Consider the following 16,513-nt stretch of genomic DNA (forward strand, 5'->3'; position numbering starts at 1 on the left):
CTGGCTAGCTCTGAGCTGGGTATCAAGGTGTTGATAACGTATGCTAGATAGGGTGATACCATTAGGCCAATTTTTATCATCTGCCAACGAAGGAACATTAAAATCTGTTCATCTTGTGGTTAGTAAATGGTTCCTGGAAGTACTGTGGAAGAGAGCAGTACAGTAGTGACTTCTGTTATTATGTGACTTTTATCCAACATTGTAAGAACCTCTCTGGAATACTGCTTTTGACACATCCCCATAGGGCTGAGGGCAAGAGTGTATTTTATCTTCTTTAGACAGATGTGAAACCTGAGATGGAAATAATTATATTGCTTGCCGAAGATTTTACACACACACCAACACAAAAAACTGAAGCAGTACATTTTAACTGCCGGAGCCTCTGAAGGCATTGGTGTCTTGAAAATGAATTTGGCTATTTCTGCATTTAATTCTTTGAGATTTCTTGCATAATCCTAATTTTTACTGTTAAAAAGAATGTAGCAATTGATATCTATATAGCATACATTCTTGCTTTCTGGTATTTTTTTATAGAAAAAAAATCATAGAAGTTGCATTGCTGAGTGAAAGGAAATACACATTTAAAATTTGTATTGTCAAATTGATCCCCCGCCCCCCCAAATAAATTACAGTTGACCCTTGGACAGCACAGGTTTGAATGGCACAGTCCCACTTATACGTGGATTTTTTTCAGTAAGTACTGTAAATGTATTTTTTCTTCCTTATGATTTTCTTAACATTTTCTTTTTTTTAGCTGACTTTATTGTAAGAATACAGTATATCATACATATAACATATAAAATATGTACTAATCAACGGTTTATGTTATTGGTAAGGCTTCTGGTTAACAGTAGGCTATTAGTAGTTAAGTTTTGGAGGGAGTCAAAAGTTATACTCGGATTTTCACTGCATGGGGGGGTCAGCGCCGCTAACCCCTGCACTGTTCAAGGGTCAACTGTGTTCTTGAAATAACTACAGGTGTCACATGCTACCATGTGCCTAGCTCTGTGCTAAACACTTTGAATGCATTACCTCATCCAGTCCTTGAAAAAGAAACCTATAAGGAAAACACTACCTGGTTTATAGATGGGAACAAAGACTTTGTAGGATACACACAGCCAGAAGGCAGCCGGGACAGGACTGCAGCCCAGGTTTTATTGCTATCAAAAGAGGATGGAGGTGACTACCTCCCCACAAGAGGAGGCATGCTAACAATCCTTATAAGTATTTGCCAATTTAAGAAGTAAAATGTCCTTTACCTCCTGGTTGTTACATATCCATTTTGGATAGGATTGAACATCTTGGTATGTTTATTGTCTGTTTGCATTTATAGTTCTATGAATTACCTGTTCACATCCTCTACCCCATTGTTTACTAGATTGTTCATCCTTTTTTCCCATTGATTCTGCACATTTAAATAGTAACCCTTTGTCATGTGTTGCAAATCCTTTTCTCCCCAATTTGTTTGTTTTGTGTCTTTTGACAACTAGAGCTTTAAGTTTTTCTGAAGTGTAAATCTTTATTTTATGGCTTTAAAGTTTTGTAATCCTTATTGCATGAGATAAGGATACTTTAGAAAGAATTGACAATTTTATACCATTTCTTCCTGTCTAAGAAATTCATTTTCACACATCTTTTCATATTATTCAGTTGGGTTTTTATAGTTTACTTCATGTAAATCTTGTACTTCTGATAACATATTCCAAGATAACTTGGTTTTATAGCTATACGAATGGGATTCTTAATTATATATTCCGTTTGGTTCTTTTGATACACTAAAGACCAGTTGACTTTTAATGATTATTTACTATCCATCTTATTGAACTCTGTTTTTAATAGATTAGGCTGAATTCTCCTGAGTTGCTAGTTATTTATGAAACAACTCCAAATAATTGTATCTTTGTCTGCTTTTCCCAGTAGTTTTATCTTTTATATTGTTTGCATTTCTAACAGCTTTGGCAAGTACTTTCAGAATAATATTAAGTAATAATGGCGATAATTGGTCTTATTGATTCTTAACTTTCATGGGACTTTAAAAAAATGTACTATTCAGCTTGATGTTTTTGACTTATGAGCATAATTTAGTCATTAAAGAGACAATCTTCTAGTCTTACTTTTCAAAAGTTTTTTTTTAATTCGATGACAAGTTAAATTTTATCAAGTGCCTTTTCAACATCTAATGAAATGATCGTGCTTATTTTCTTTTATCTGTTAATAGAATCAGATATAATAAGAAATTGTCTAATATTGTACTCACTGTTAGATTCCTGAGAAAATTCCCCCTTGGTCACAGTGGTTTTTCTTTTAAGACAATGCTAGATGGTATACAAGTTCCTAGTTGTCTGAATGTAATTGCTACTGGGAAAAGTCTACATAAAATAAATCCTTCAAAACAAGACCTAGATTTTATTAATAGTTAACAAGTGTGAGAAAGAATTTGAAAAACGAAACTACAATTTTGAAAATATTAAATTGAGCAAATTATATTTTTGCCCTAGGCACTAATTTTTAGGAAAAAAGATTTTTTTCAGACAATTTTGTTCTACCAGAGTACTATCTATTTCATTTTATTTTATATTTTTATAGTAGTTTTAAGTAGGATATTTTTAACAAGTATTTGAGGCATCATCATTTTCTCAGGGACCCTTCCTTATATGTTGATATTCAAATTCTCTTAAAATTACCACCATCATGTTATTTTTTATATCAAATTTCTTTGTGCAGTTGTTAACTGATCTATCTCTGCCAGAGCCGTATCTACCATTGGCTTAGGGTGTGAATTCTCAAACACCCAAAATGAAAATTCTTCAACTTTTACAATTGCAAAATTTTCAATTTTACTTTACAGTTAGTTTATATTGCATATTACAACATTCATCGCTTGCGTTATCACATCCAGTCAACTGAGAAGACAGTGTGATGAGCAGGAAAAGATGCTGTTATTAAGTGGAAAGGAACATTTATGTTGGGGACTAATTGTAAAATAATAGGAAGACAAAGACCCCATAATATGAAAATATTCACTAATATTTTCTTATATCGCTTCCCTATTCACTTTGTAACTACACAGATTTCAATAATGAATACCCCTGCATCAATATTTATGAGTGAGCTTGATACATAAGCAGAGGGGGGTACTTTTCCTGGGGTCCATAATTAGAATTTAGATGGTCCAGAAACTTGACCAGAGAAAAAAATTTTCACCTTCATTTTCATTAACCTATAATGTAAATGTAGCCTTTTCTTCCATTTATAAACAAACTACAGTTGTATTAGCAGTACTTACGTTACCACAATAGAAATCACAGATTACTTTCTTATTATTTTACAGTTTTCACAGATAATATGAAATGCAACTTAGCCTCTTCACTACTTCAAAATTATTATAGTAACTAGGTCTACCACTAAGTACTTAATTTATAGAAGAAACATATATATTATTCTATCTCACTTAAATAGTATTTTGATATTTGATTTTTCTTATAATCTTACATATCTTATTTTCATAGATTATACAGTTTTATTCTGATAAGGGATCCATAGGCTTTATTAGACTGTCTAAGGGTGGGTCCATGACATAAAATGTGATTATTAACCCTGATTTCTTTCTTCGTTGTATATTAGAATACATCAGTTACATCTTTCAGCCCTAGCACTGTATCCCATAGTTTTCTATAAAAAAAAAATGGGTGCTTTCTGTCTTTCTCTATTCTGGAACAGGCTTAACCATTAACATTATCTTGTCCTTGAAGGCTTAAAATAATTCACACATGATACCATCGAGGCCTGGATGGTTTTTGAGAGGTAGTTCTTAGAAAACTTTCTCAATTTCTTCCAAAAAATTAGTCTTATTTGGTTTAGTTAGCTCTTTTTCAATTAATTTTGGTCATTTATATTTTCATGGAAATCTTCTGTTTCTTCCAGGTTTTAAAATTTATTAGCATGTTATTCTTACACAAGTCCTTAAATTTCCTTTGCATCAGCGATTAATTGAAAAGCTGTATTGAAGAAGTAATCTTTATTTTATTAATCACAAGTCTCTGCATACATTGGCAGAGTTCTAGTATAATATGTGGGGTCATCATTTACTGTCTTTAGATGGCTCATAGTTTTCAGAGTGTTCAGATTAAGAGACACTGTTTTTAAAAATGTGAGATTAGACAAGGAACCTTGCACCTATTCCTGGTTAATTTCTACCTATTCCAGGTTCACAGAGGTGGTGCAGGGACTGATGCTTTGGGGCAGTGCTCTCACGGTCTGCACTGTGAGCAGCCCACTCCTTCAGTTTTTGAGGATGCCAGAATAATGAAAGCGGAATAATGAGAAACCCTTTTACCAGCCCAGCAGTTACAGCCAGTTGATGGACCTGAGTCCCAGACAGCAAGACAGGGTCTAGGAGACGATGCCGTTGTCATGTACTGGAGCATTGAAACCCTGGGAAACCTATGGTCTATACCGGGAGGACTGACTCAAGAAAGCCAGTTATAAGCAGGCAATGGAAATGTCAGGCTGCACATAGGTCTAACCTTAAAATTAAGAATCTTAAGGTCACTAGAAAAGCATGATGAGTTTCTAAGATGTTGTGCTTCTTGAAGAAAGGAACAATAATTTAGGGAGTATTTGAATTATCAAACTTTCTTATACATTAGGTGCAGGTAGATTCATGACACGTTATTCTTTATATCTTCCTTTGAATATACAGCTACTCTCCAGCGAGACCGGATCTTCAAACATTTTACCAGGAAGCGCCAAAGGGCGATGCGAAGGCGAGTGCACCAGATCAATGGACACAAGTTTATGGCCACATACCTGAGGCAGCCCACCTACTGCTCTCACTGCAGGGAGTTTATCTGGTAAGAGGTTACCTAGCTTCTCTCCTCCTAAGATTTCCCTGTAATAGAGGCTTCCTCTGGTTGTGTGTGGTTTCAGGAGAAAACATGATTATTAAGAATTGTTTTAGGATTTGATTTTTGTCTCTTATTCTAATATGTTGACCTGACCGTTTTAACTCCCAATGGGAAAAAAAAAAATCAAAAGAATTTACAAATCCAAGTTTCAGATGTTATTTCTTTTTCCAGTCATTTTAGTAAAGGTGTTAATGAATCATGAACTGATCAAAAAGCACTCATTGAGGGGCTAAATCAACCAGTAAATAATCTGCTCCTGAGGAAGAAACAAATATCAGCAGTATTGTATTTAAGAAGGCACGAACCACATGCTGAGTTATGGAAATTAATCGTTACAAGTAAAGTAAGCACACAGTAGTCTTCAGCCTTATGGTATGCAGCCAAGGGTAATAAATTTTAGTGATCATATACTATAATCCCTGGCATTTAGGAATTGAGATAATTAATAGTTGAGAAATTCTAGATGAATTGGGGCAATACGTATCTTTACTACACATGTGACTCAAGCTTAATCTTAGTGGCAAATCTATAATGTAAACTAAATTTAAGTAATAGTTATCTTCAGTTAGAGACAACATTAACAATATTTGGAAAGAGAAGGGATACTCCCTCTCACACACACCCATCTCAGAAGGAGAAAACAGTTTCGTATCTGCAGCATGAAAGGAGATCTACGTTTTTGTTGCAAACTGGAGTCATTTTGTTTAAGGTAGAAGCACTTGGTTCAGAGTCATTTCTGAATATTGGTCAATTAGTTTCTAGTTTGTTCTTTGCAATTACTTTGAATTTTATTCCTTTTAACAGTCAGAATCCAGGGTTAGTTTTTCTATAATTTTTTAACCAAGAATAGAGTCTTGTCTAAAATTAAAGGCCTCAAACGCTGTTGATAGGAAGCCTGCAAATTTGCTATGACAACTATAATCTTTAAGAAAAAGATCCTACTGCATTTTCTTTTGAAAAAACTCAGAAGCCGGGGCACCTTTGAGCCCATTTTCCTTTTTTGTAGCAGTTTGCACAGTCTAGTTAGCTGGAGCCTCACCTCTCCCTGTGGTCTGCCTGACCTGAAGGTTACTGTTCATTGCGCTTTATTTCCTCTCACACCGTTCTGCTTTCCTCCTGTATGAGACCGCCTGTCCCTGTAGGTATTTGTGGTGACAACCTGTGACCTCAACTAACGTTCTTAATGGAAACTTATTTGTTAATTTCACTAACTTTTTTTCCACGAAGGAAACAACTCCCACCCAACCAGCCTTTCCTCTCTTTCTGCCTGCCCCCACCACACACAGTGTTGGTACTTGTGTTACATATACATGGTTACACGTGTGGACCCTGGCATTCAGTCTCATCACCAGCTAGATGTGTGAACCCAGACAAGTTATATAACCCATCAGGGTTGCCTCATTTGCAATTTAGAGACAATAATTTTATTTTGTATATATAATAAATTTTTATATAGCACTTAAAGTGCCAGGCACTATTCTCAGTATTTTACATTATCGACCCTTTTGATCTTCGTGATAGCCCTATGAAGTATATACGGTGATCCATTATCCCTTTATAGAGGAAACTATGGCTGGAAGAAGTTAACAGCGTGCCCCAAGCCACACCCAGGCCATCTGGCTTCAGGGTCTGTGCTCTTAGCCCTCCTGTTATGTGTGCTCTTTCACATAGCTTGGTGAGGATTCAATGAGATGGCATATGTCAGACACTTGGCTCAGTGCCCAGCACATCCTATGGGCTTAGTAAAATGTGGTCTTTGTTAATGAGAATGAGAGTTCTATTGCCATCACCCAGAGACTAGACTGGGAAGAGGTAGAGGTGGAAACTGAGCATGATGGGCATATGGTGGCTGTACTTCTGCTTTCCCATGGACTCCAGGTGATGTGAGCAAGGGAAAAGGGTGTATCTGTATCTGTTTACTTCATCCCTTGCACACCTTTACATATATGTGAGAGAGAATGCTATGTGAGGTAGAGGAGTGATGCTTCAGGCTGAGGCTCTGACACACAGATGAGGGCTGATTTTCATGAGGATTTAGGGGGTTGCCACAGAAGTGGGTGGAACGAGAATGACCAATACCCATCCGTTTATATCATTTGGTGCATTCTCATACATCAGATGGTTTCCTCTGTGTCTTGTGGTAACAAACAAGGGCTTAAAAAGCACATTTTTGCTTCTTCTCTAAAAGTGTGTTTTTCATAAAGGATCAGAAGACCAAATTTGTTTTTCTTAAGTACTGTAATTATAGGAGCATTGTTGCTGAAACATTCAACTGATGGTAACTTTTTTCTCTATTGTCTTGAACAGGGGAGTATTTGGGAAACAGGGTTATCAATGCCAAGGTAAGAAAACATTTTAAAAACTAAGTTTAATCTTGTTCCTATGTTGAAATGTGATTATACCAAGAGGAAACAGGATACATTCCATTAATATTATGGAAAATAACTCTGTAGGTCAAATGAGACACCACACGTCCCCCACCCTGCCATAGAATTACAACTCATTAGTTTTGGTTAAATTTTGGTTATGTTTTTTAGACAATGTAGAGGAGATGTTTTTATTCCTAAAGTCAGGATACCTAATAAAGTTTAATTGTTCAACGTTTTGTCTCTGCAATCACATGAAAGTACTAAAAGGTAATGTCATTTTGTGAGCAGAGCCCTTGAATCTTAAAGATAAACGTTTGTGTGTTTTTGTTTTGTTTTTACAATCCCATTGTCAATAGGGGTGAGAAGTAGCACAATGATGTTTTGTCTTTACCTGATTGGAAATAGAAGCTATTCCAAGTTACTTTTTAAATTGTTTTTATTTTTTTTTAATGTGAGAAATGTTGAAAGGTAAGTTGTTAATGATCTTGTAAGTTATTATGCATTCAATTTATTTTTATTTTCTCAATTCTAAGATCAACCCAACTTACTAGTGTTTGGGTAGAGTTGGAATGAAATAAAAGGGAGAAGAGTAACAGCTACTCCTTACTCAGGAGTCCTAGCCAGGCTGGATTGGGCTTGTCTTTTATTGGGGCCTCCCATCTTGTCGGCTTGGCTATCATCACACATTTTATACATATAATATCTTCTTGATCTGTATGCTACAGATGATTGGTAAAATAGCACTGCATATCCTAGAGTGAGTGGTAGCCTACGTGTAAGTAAGGAAATCCTGCCTCCTCTGCCAAAGGAGGTGAGATAAAACATTATTTTCCTTAGAATGAAATAAGACATGCTCTTGGATCTAATTTTTACTTTAGTATGTATGAGCAATTCTGTTACATCCTGAAATTTAGAAAAAAATGAATATATTATCCATACAATAACAATAATTGGCCTCTTGCTATTAATCTCAGGCCCTAATGAGAACATAGTTCATAGGTCAGACTCAGTGTTACTTTTTGGCCTGGACCTCTCCAACCCAAGGATGTGCCCTGCAGTCAACTCTGGTCCATCTTATGCATAATGCCAGGATATTTAATGGGCTGATTTTCAGTGGGCCACCTGCTGTTAAAAAAGCAGGAAAGTATATTGGTCAGGAGATATAAATACACCAGTGAGTTCACATCTTACTAAGAGATATAAAATAAAATACCTGATTGGAGAAAAGTATACTATGGTAACGTTAATCAAAAGCATACCAAGTATACCATGGTAACATTAATAAAAATATACAAAGCTAACTTAAGAACAAACAAAATTATTAGGGATAGGGAGAGGCATTATGTAATTATAAAGGTGCCTGTTCTTAAAGAAGATGTAATAGTCTTTAATGTGTATGCACCTAACAGAACAAGCATCAAAATACATGAGGCAAAAACTGGTAAAACTTCAAGGACATATAGACAAATCCACTATTATAGTTGGAGACTTAAGTAACTTGGTAGGTGACTGATAGATCCAGCAGGCAGAAAATCAGTAAGGATATCACAACTTGACCAAATTGACATTTATAGAATACTTCATCTAACAATAGCAGAGTACATAATCTTCTCAAGCTCACAAGGAACATAGACCACAATCTGGGCTATAAAACAAATGAAAAAAAATAGAAATCATAAAAAGTATCTTTTTAGACCACAATGGAATTAAACTACAAATGAATAACAGAAAGATAACTGGGAAGCCCCAGATATTTGGAAAGTAAACAACACATTCTAAATAACACATGGGTAAAAGACTCAAGAGGAAAAAAAAAATATTTTGAACCAAATGAAAGTACAGTTCACCCTTGAACAATATGGGTTTGAAATCATTGGGTCCACTTATATGTAGGTCCCCTTATATGTGGATCGTTTTCAATAAATACCTATACTGTGGACTGTTTTCAATAAATACCTATATGGCTGGGAATCTGTGGATGCAGAGGGCTGACTGTATGCATTGATCTGTGCCCTTTCGTTTAGGGGACTTCAGCATCTGTGAATTTTGATTTCTGGGGGTGGGGATGAGGTGGCATGAAACCAATCCCCCACAGATACTGAGGGACAACTTAAATTTTGGGGGTTAAAAGTTATATGTAGATTTTTGACTGCTCAAGGAGTCGGTGCCCCAGACCTCCACATTGTTCAAGAATCAATTGTACAGTTAATCAAAATATGTGGAATGCAGCAAAAGCAGTGTTCAGAAAGAAATTTATATCATTAAATGCATATATTAGGAAAAGCGAAAGATCCAAAATCAATAATGTAAGTTTCATTATGAGAAACTAGAACAATGGCAGAAAGTTAAGTTTAAAACGAGCAGAAGAAACGAAATAATAAAATTAGAGTGGAAATCTGTAAAATTGAAATTAGGAAAACAATAGAGAAAATCCACTAAATTAAAAGCTGCTTCGTTAAAAAGATCAATAAAATTGATAAACTTCTAGCCAAGTTAACTGGAAAAAAACAAAACAAACAACAACAAAAAACCAAATGTGTTGGAATAGAAGGTTTTTTTGTGTGCAAGATGGTTTTGAGATCCCCTCATATACAAAGACCAGTTCTCTGGGAACTGTCAATCTGGTTCTCCTGAGAATTCAATCTGATGAAAGCTGTATTTGTTTTCAAGTATAGTGCTATTTGCTGACATGTCATCTGTCTTTGTGTATTTAATCCTGAAAACTTCCACATGTCTTGAAAGATCTTTAAAATAATGTATATTTTCATACTGCTTCATTGCACATGTTCCTCCGTTAATGGGCAACTGGACTCTGTCTGCACTATGTCAGTTATCTAGATGAAAATGAAAAAGCTTATTCAGAAAGTTCTAAATATTCAAACAATTGATTGAGTCATTCTACAAATATTTAATGAATGCCTACTTTGTCCAAGGGGTCATGTTGGCTGAGAACTCTACAGGCATTATAGGCTACATGTGGAAAATTTGAAATGAGGGCAGGCTAAGGGTAGGAGATTAGAAGGGGGAGAGGTGGTCTAGAAGGGTAACCAGGAGTGGTGAATTTCATGGAAGAGCCATTTTTTAAAGCTGTGTCTTGTTAATACACTTAAGATTTAGTTTGGCAACAGGAAAGAAAGATATCTTAGGGATTGAGAAGGACATGGAAAGTGTGGAGGGGAGGGTGAAGACTTGCTCCAGGAAGAATAACTAGTCTAGTTTTTATTGGAACAAAGAGTTCCCGTAGAAGAAAGGTGACAGGTAAGGGCCCGAAATCTGGCTGGGAAATTTGAACTCTATAGATTGGCAGTGAAATACCATTGAAGGTTCGGCTCATGGGGCAAGATGACCAGAATCATATTGTGAGAAGATTCCCCTGGAGGTGGGCACGGGAAGGATTAAAGCCAGGAGGGATGAATTAAGCTCAGGACTTGAATAAGAATAGTTGGAGCATGAGCAAGGGCTGAGTAAGGACGTTGATAAAGAAAGTAGGGAGGACGGGAGCACTGACTGCCATTATGTGGGCCAGACGTCCAAATCAAACACCTTGGCTTGGTCCAGCCCTCGATCTAGTGTAACTGGCCAGACTGTGAGCTTCTGATAAATGTATAATTGTGGATTTAATTTCCTAGTGTGCACCTGTGTTGTCCATAAGCGCTGCCATCATCTTATTGTTACAGCCTGCACTTGCCAAAACAATATGAACAAAGTGGATTCAAAGGTAAGAGGATAGCAGTTTGCTAATTAGGTGCCTGCATGAACTCATGCTCAGGCATGTGTTCTCTCTCTCTCTCCCCTCTTCCTCTGCCCCCCTCTCCCCCTCCCTCCCTCCTTTCTACTTCCCTTCCACATTCCTTAAAGCCAGTGGTGATATTAGAATTGGAATTTCTCTCTTTTGTATGTTACGGCAGTTGTATTTCTGTACTGTGTAGCGTGACCTGTCCTTGAGATTATCCCATTTGTGATCAGCTGGGTATAAGTTATAGGGATTCAGTTCTACTAGTAATTTAGAGAGAGCTTTGGAAGAGTGAAAAGATCCCTGAGTTTGGCATCAGGTGACTGGGATTTGAATGCAAAATCCATCCTTTGCTAGCTAGCTTCTCTCTCAGCCTCAACCTTAAAATGGAATCATTACTTCCCTCATGCAATTTTTGTGAGGATTAAACAAGATAGAATTAATTAATGTGATGAGTATGTTATTAACTGTGAATTGTGCTTCCTGAATAAGGTGACTGTTGGCTTCCTCCAGCCTCTCAAGACCTTTCAGGGAGGATGTATATCTGTACATAAATGCTTGACCCTCATTCTTGCCACTTGTATTTGCATTCAGCTGGAGGAGGCATACATTCTAAATTCTGGAGGTAAAAAGCAGAAGGAGTATTGCTGATAATTAGCAGTGGATTTATAGATGCATTGAAATGTCTGACTCTGGAACTCAATGGTTTTTTATTGTATTCATACAAGATTGCTAAAGAGTATACATAGAGACGTGTTACTTTCTTTTATGAGAAAGAGGCCAGAAAAGTTTCAAGCAGGGTAGTAATTGCCCCACTCCTTGTCATGTGTGGATCTGTTGTTGCTTCAAATTGTGAAATTGTAGAGCATATGCCTAGTCTAATTATTTGCTGGAAGTAGTATGTGAGATTACACTTGATCTTAGCCAAAAGGCCAAAAAGTGACTGTATCTGAGATTAAACCTTTGCACTCAGATGTCAGAATACAAATGCCAGACAAAGGCTAAAAGGGCCGAATTAGATAGCTACTTGCATGTCACTATGGAATGAATTCCTTCTGTGGTTCCATGCCCTTGGGATGCCACCTCCTCTTCTCACCCCCGCCTTGTAACACAATTTCTGGAAGAACCTGTGGTGATCGCAAGTGTATGCAGCATATAAAAGACCTGTTTAGTCTTGAAGTTAAAAGGTTCTAGGAAGTAGACATGAGTGTGAGGATGTTGGCAGGAGCAGAAACACAGCTGAAAAGACAATTTCGACTTCTATTTATCTCCCCAAATGGTGAACACTCTAATGTACACCACACATTTCTGTCCAGTCTTGTTCATTAGGAAATGTGCTTAGTCTGCTTAGGAAGGCCCGAGTAATTACTTGTGGCTGAGCAGTAAAATAATATACCCAGCTCAGGTGTCATAGCAACACTCTGCGTTGTGTGAGCTCCTATTACAGTTTTGACAAAAGATGTTGGTGTAGAATGCTAGCTCTTGTCTTCCTGTTTTCTTTTTACAGCTTGCTGAACAGCGGTTCGGAATCAACATCCCGCACAAGTTCAGCATCCACAACTACAAAGTGCCAACGTTCTGCGATCACTGTGGCTCCTTGCTCTGGGGGATAATGCGACAAGGACTTCAGTGTAAAAGTGAGATGCTGGGGTACTGGGTACCCACCTCTTCATGAGAACACCAGGCGGCGAGCTTTTGAAATTACATAGGTTCAGAATCTGACTTGGGACTGATAGTTTTAAATACTTTGTAAATTAACATGTTAGTAGTTCTATATTTATGTGTCCCTTGTCAGGCTTGGAGGGAGAACTACATCTGATTCACAGGTTTCCTAACCATAGAATATTAAGTCAGTTGTTAAATTCAGTGTTCTAGTAAGCTGGCTATCATCTATTTAGTGCTGAGTACATACTAGTTATTGTGTGTTTAAACAGACATTTGAAAGAAGAAAAAAATGGGATCTTGGTCAGAAGTGGAAGAGGGTAGTGCGTGAGACAGCCAAAAGAGAAGCTTGGGTTGTGAGTAAGAACTGGCAGGAGAGTAGGTCTGATGACCTCACCAGAAATAAGCAGGAATTGAGTTGTAAAAGCATAACTCAAGCTGCCCTAGGTCTTCTTGAGGAGTACTGTGGTAGAGATGGGAGGGGTAGATGGAATGAAGGACACTGAAGCTTTGGTCATGGGCTTGCACTGCAATAACTATGCCCAGTGTTTGCAGCTTTTGCCACAGCAAAGGGTGTGGGTAAGGGCTGACCCCTCCTGATAGGAGTTGGGGAGCTCTTGGCCTTGAGTCTCCCCCCATTGACTCTTGCCATAACAATGTGGTCTCATAGGGAGGCAGTAGTGGCATCAGTGCAACTGGATAACTAACTTTCGTTGAAAGCTTGGACTTAACCAAGCCTCCTTCTGTCAACAAAAAGGGACCAGTCACTTGTTTTTCAGAAGGGCAAATCCTTGTACCTCTCTAGAACACCGCTTAATAATTCTTTTTTCATATAACCAAAGCAGGCAGCTCATGTATAGCTTGATCTTGAGCTGGACGGTCTCATGTGGGTGTGGGTTTCCAACTTGGAAGTTGCTTTCTGCTTTTGTGTGATTGTTGCTGACATGTGGAGCCATGCGTGGGCTCATCTGCACTGTTCTTGTCCCTCGTGGCCCTGAGGGGAGCACACCTGCACTGGTCCTGCTTTTATTGTCACATGCTGCTTTAGAAAGGCTACTGTAGGCTTGTGTGTCTCTGTACCAGCATTCCTGAGAGAGGTGGACTTCCCATGAGGCTAATGAAGCGTAAGCCTCAGGGCCCCTCCCTTGCAAGGGAGCTTTCCACTTCATTGGGGATTCCTTTTCTTAATGAGAAGAGAATTGCACCCTAAGTACATGAATTCAGGCCCCATCCAACCTGAATCTGCGCACGCTTCCAAAGTTGGAGTGACACTCCAGAAACAGCAATTGGTTTGCTGCCTCCCGTCAGCAGGGTCCATATGAAGAAACTATCAGAACTTTCTGCTGATTAAACCTCTGGTCCCTCGTCGCCCTAAGTCAGCTTCCTGTGCACAGGAGCTGAGCTTGCTTCACTCTCCTCTTCCAACTGTCATTTACTGTGACCTTTAAAAACCTTGCCTTTTTTTTTCCTCCATGAAGAAGTTAGAACCACAGGCTGCAAACACTGAGAACCACAGCCCTACAGGATGCCACGCTGTGCTGTGAGGGCTACCGACCACAACAATACTCAGAAAGATTCACAGAGAATTGTTCTCTTAGAAACACCATTTCCATCCTGTCTGAACAGCGATCTACATGTGGCGTGTAGACTGCTCCTTTTTACTGAGCGAAGGAAAAGCAGAAAGTCAATTGGCATAATTCCTTATTATTCAGTTGAGTGAACTGTTCACTCCGATGAACGTTTTGATCTCTTTTGAATCATGCTGTTAAATCGGCAGTGACTGTTACACGTGATTTAAATGAATGTCTTTCATCAAGTCACGGTGAAAAAAAGTGTATTTGTAATCTCTTATTCTTCAGCATGCCAGGCTTTCTGCTTCTGCACAGAACAGAAATAGATAAAAACGTCAGGGATTGTTAGGAGTATAAGTTTAATTTTATGAGAAGATAGCATTTTTCAGCCTGTATAGTTCCCCTGTCATCATCTCTCAGGTTATTAAATTCTCTTTCACAGCGCATGTTGACTTGGCTCCTTTCTGAATTTGGATCCCTTTCTTTTCCCTCCAGTGTGTAAAATGAATGTTCACATCCGATGTCAGGCAAACGTGGCCCCTAACTGTGGGGTGAATGCGGTGGAGCTAGCCAAGACTCTGGCTGGGATGGGCCTCCAACCCGGAAATATTTCTCCAACCTCGGTGAGACTTTGCTTTTTCTACATATCATAATTTAGAAGTTCAGATTTGGTAAGCTCAAATGAGCACATGTGGCATAATCAAAGTTCCTAATCTCAGCAAACACAGTAAACAGATTTATTGCATTTTTAAAGAGCATTTTGTTCCACAAATCAGATTCTATATGCAATTGAGACAAGAAGTAATAAGCATGCAGATACAGCAAGAAGCAGAAGAAGGATTTTTTATTTATTTATTTAAGTCAGCTTCCTGTCAGTGTGGTGTGGTAAAAAGCTTGGAATCCAGGGGTCTGGGTTAAGCTTTTGGTTGGACCCCCAGCAGTGCATTCCGACTGGTAACAATGGGCCTCAGCTTCCTCCTCTGTGAAGGCGCTGAACTTGAACATTCCTGAGGTTCTCCAGGAATCCAGCAGTTCTGCAGTTTTTGTTTATGGATTGTGAATTTATCTTTCAAGTTCAGCGACAGACAGGAGTTCCTTCCTCTCAGCTCCCGGGCCTGGGTGGAGTGGGATCAGTTGCCTTGGACATGCTTTGTCTTGCCACCTCCCTGAGTGACTTCTACCTACTGTCATCCATTAGAGCATCAACTGCTTTCCAGGCCCACTTCCTCTGGCTACCTTCCTGGCCGGGGTCTACAGAGACCTGGGAAAGAGCTATGGCTACTACTGGGATTTCTGGAAGGTTTAGTGTGATAGCCATTCAGGAAAATTCTAAACTTAACTGTTAAATATCTCTGGGGACTTAGGAAAGGAAGTATAATCACTGTCAGGTTCTTGGTTTTCCAGAACATGTCAGCACTGAACATCCCATTTCCTTTTTAGTAAAGGATAGCTGGGAGATCAGAGACTTGGATTGACACTGTTTCTTGCTGTTTCAGAAAAGCATTGACAAAGTCCATCCAAGTCTGTCTGTCTTGTGGATACACAGGCAGGATGCTACTATAATGAGGGGAATTTTTAATACACAGGACAGCTCTTGCTGAAGAGCATAGATTAAGGATTTCAGCCCGTACCATGGCTTCTAAAATACGATCGAATAAGGTAGACCATGTGGCACAACCTCTAGGAATGGGCAGTGCCACTTGTCATATGTCATTTGAGCCAAATATCTTTAGTACTATGATATTTAATAACAGGAAAATGGAAATTACCTATTACTTGACAGTACAACATTAAAAAGAGACAGAGAATCTTAAGTTTATCAGAAGAGAAGAATGGGTTAAAAAAAATTATTGAGAAACCCTGGCTTAGAGTTTTCTGCCAGTGCCAGCCCAACCAGAGGAAGTATTTGAGTGGAGGAAGTGAAATTCAAGCTGGTACAAATTTTCTATCTTTGAAAAATTTTTGATCAGAGATCTGGAGGAGAAACTATTAAAACAATTGGATTTTTAAGATGATCCATTTTATATCTTTTTTTTTTTTTTTTAAGATTTTATTGGGGAAGGGGAGCAGGACTTTATTGGGGAACAGTGTGTTTTTCCAGGACTTTTTCCAAGTCAAGTTGTTGTCCTTTTAGTCCTAGTTGTAGAGGGTGCCGTTCAGCTCCAGGTCCAGTTGCCGTTGTTAGTTGCAGGGGGCACAGCCCACCATCCCTTGCAGGAGTCGAACCGGCAACCTTGTGGTTGAGAGGACGTGCTCCAACCAACTGAGCCA

The 16,513-nt window shown here is 38.3% G+C and overlaps 1 protein-coding gene across 1 annotated transcript in view; it reads left to right on the forward strand.

The window, feature by feature from the left end:
- The window catches only part of PRKCH (protein kinase C eta), a 214,941-nt gene that overhangs the window by 112,775 nt on the left and 85,653 nt on the right, over window positions 1–16,513 (forward strand). The window contains exons 3-7 of the mRNA XM_019750783.3: window positions 4,703–4,853; window positions 7,215–7,249; window positions 10,906–10,994; window positions 12,517–12,646; window positions 14,738–14,865. Coding sequence (XP_019606342.1) covers window positions 4,703–4,853; window positions 7,215–7,249; window positions 10,906–10,994; window positions 12,517–12,646; window positions 14,738–14,865 — 533 coding nt within the window. The remainder of the gene's footprint in view (window positions 1–4,702; window positions 4,854–7,214; window positions 7,250–10,905; window positions 10,995–12,516; window positions 12,647–14,737; window positions 14,866–16,513) is intronic.

This window comes from Rhinolophus sinicus, chromosome 3 (assembly GCF_057876585.1).
Source record: "Rhinolophus sinicus isolate RSI-liver-muscle chromosome 3, RSI-T2T, whole genome shotgun sequence".
NCBI lineage: Eukaryota > Metazoa > Chordata > Mammalia > Chiroptera > Rhinolophidae > Rhinolophus > Rhinolophus sinicus.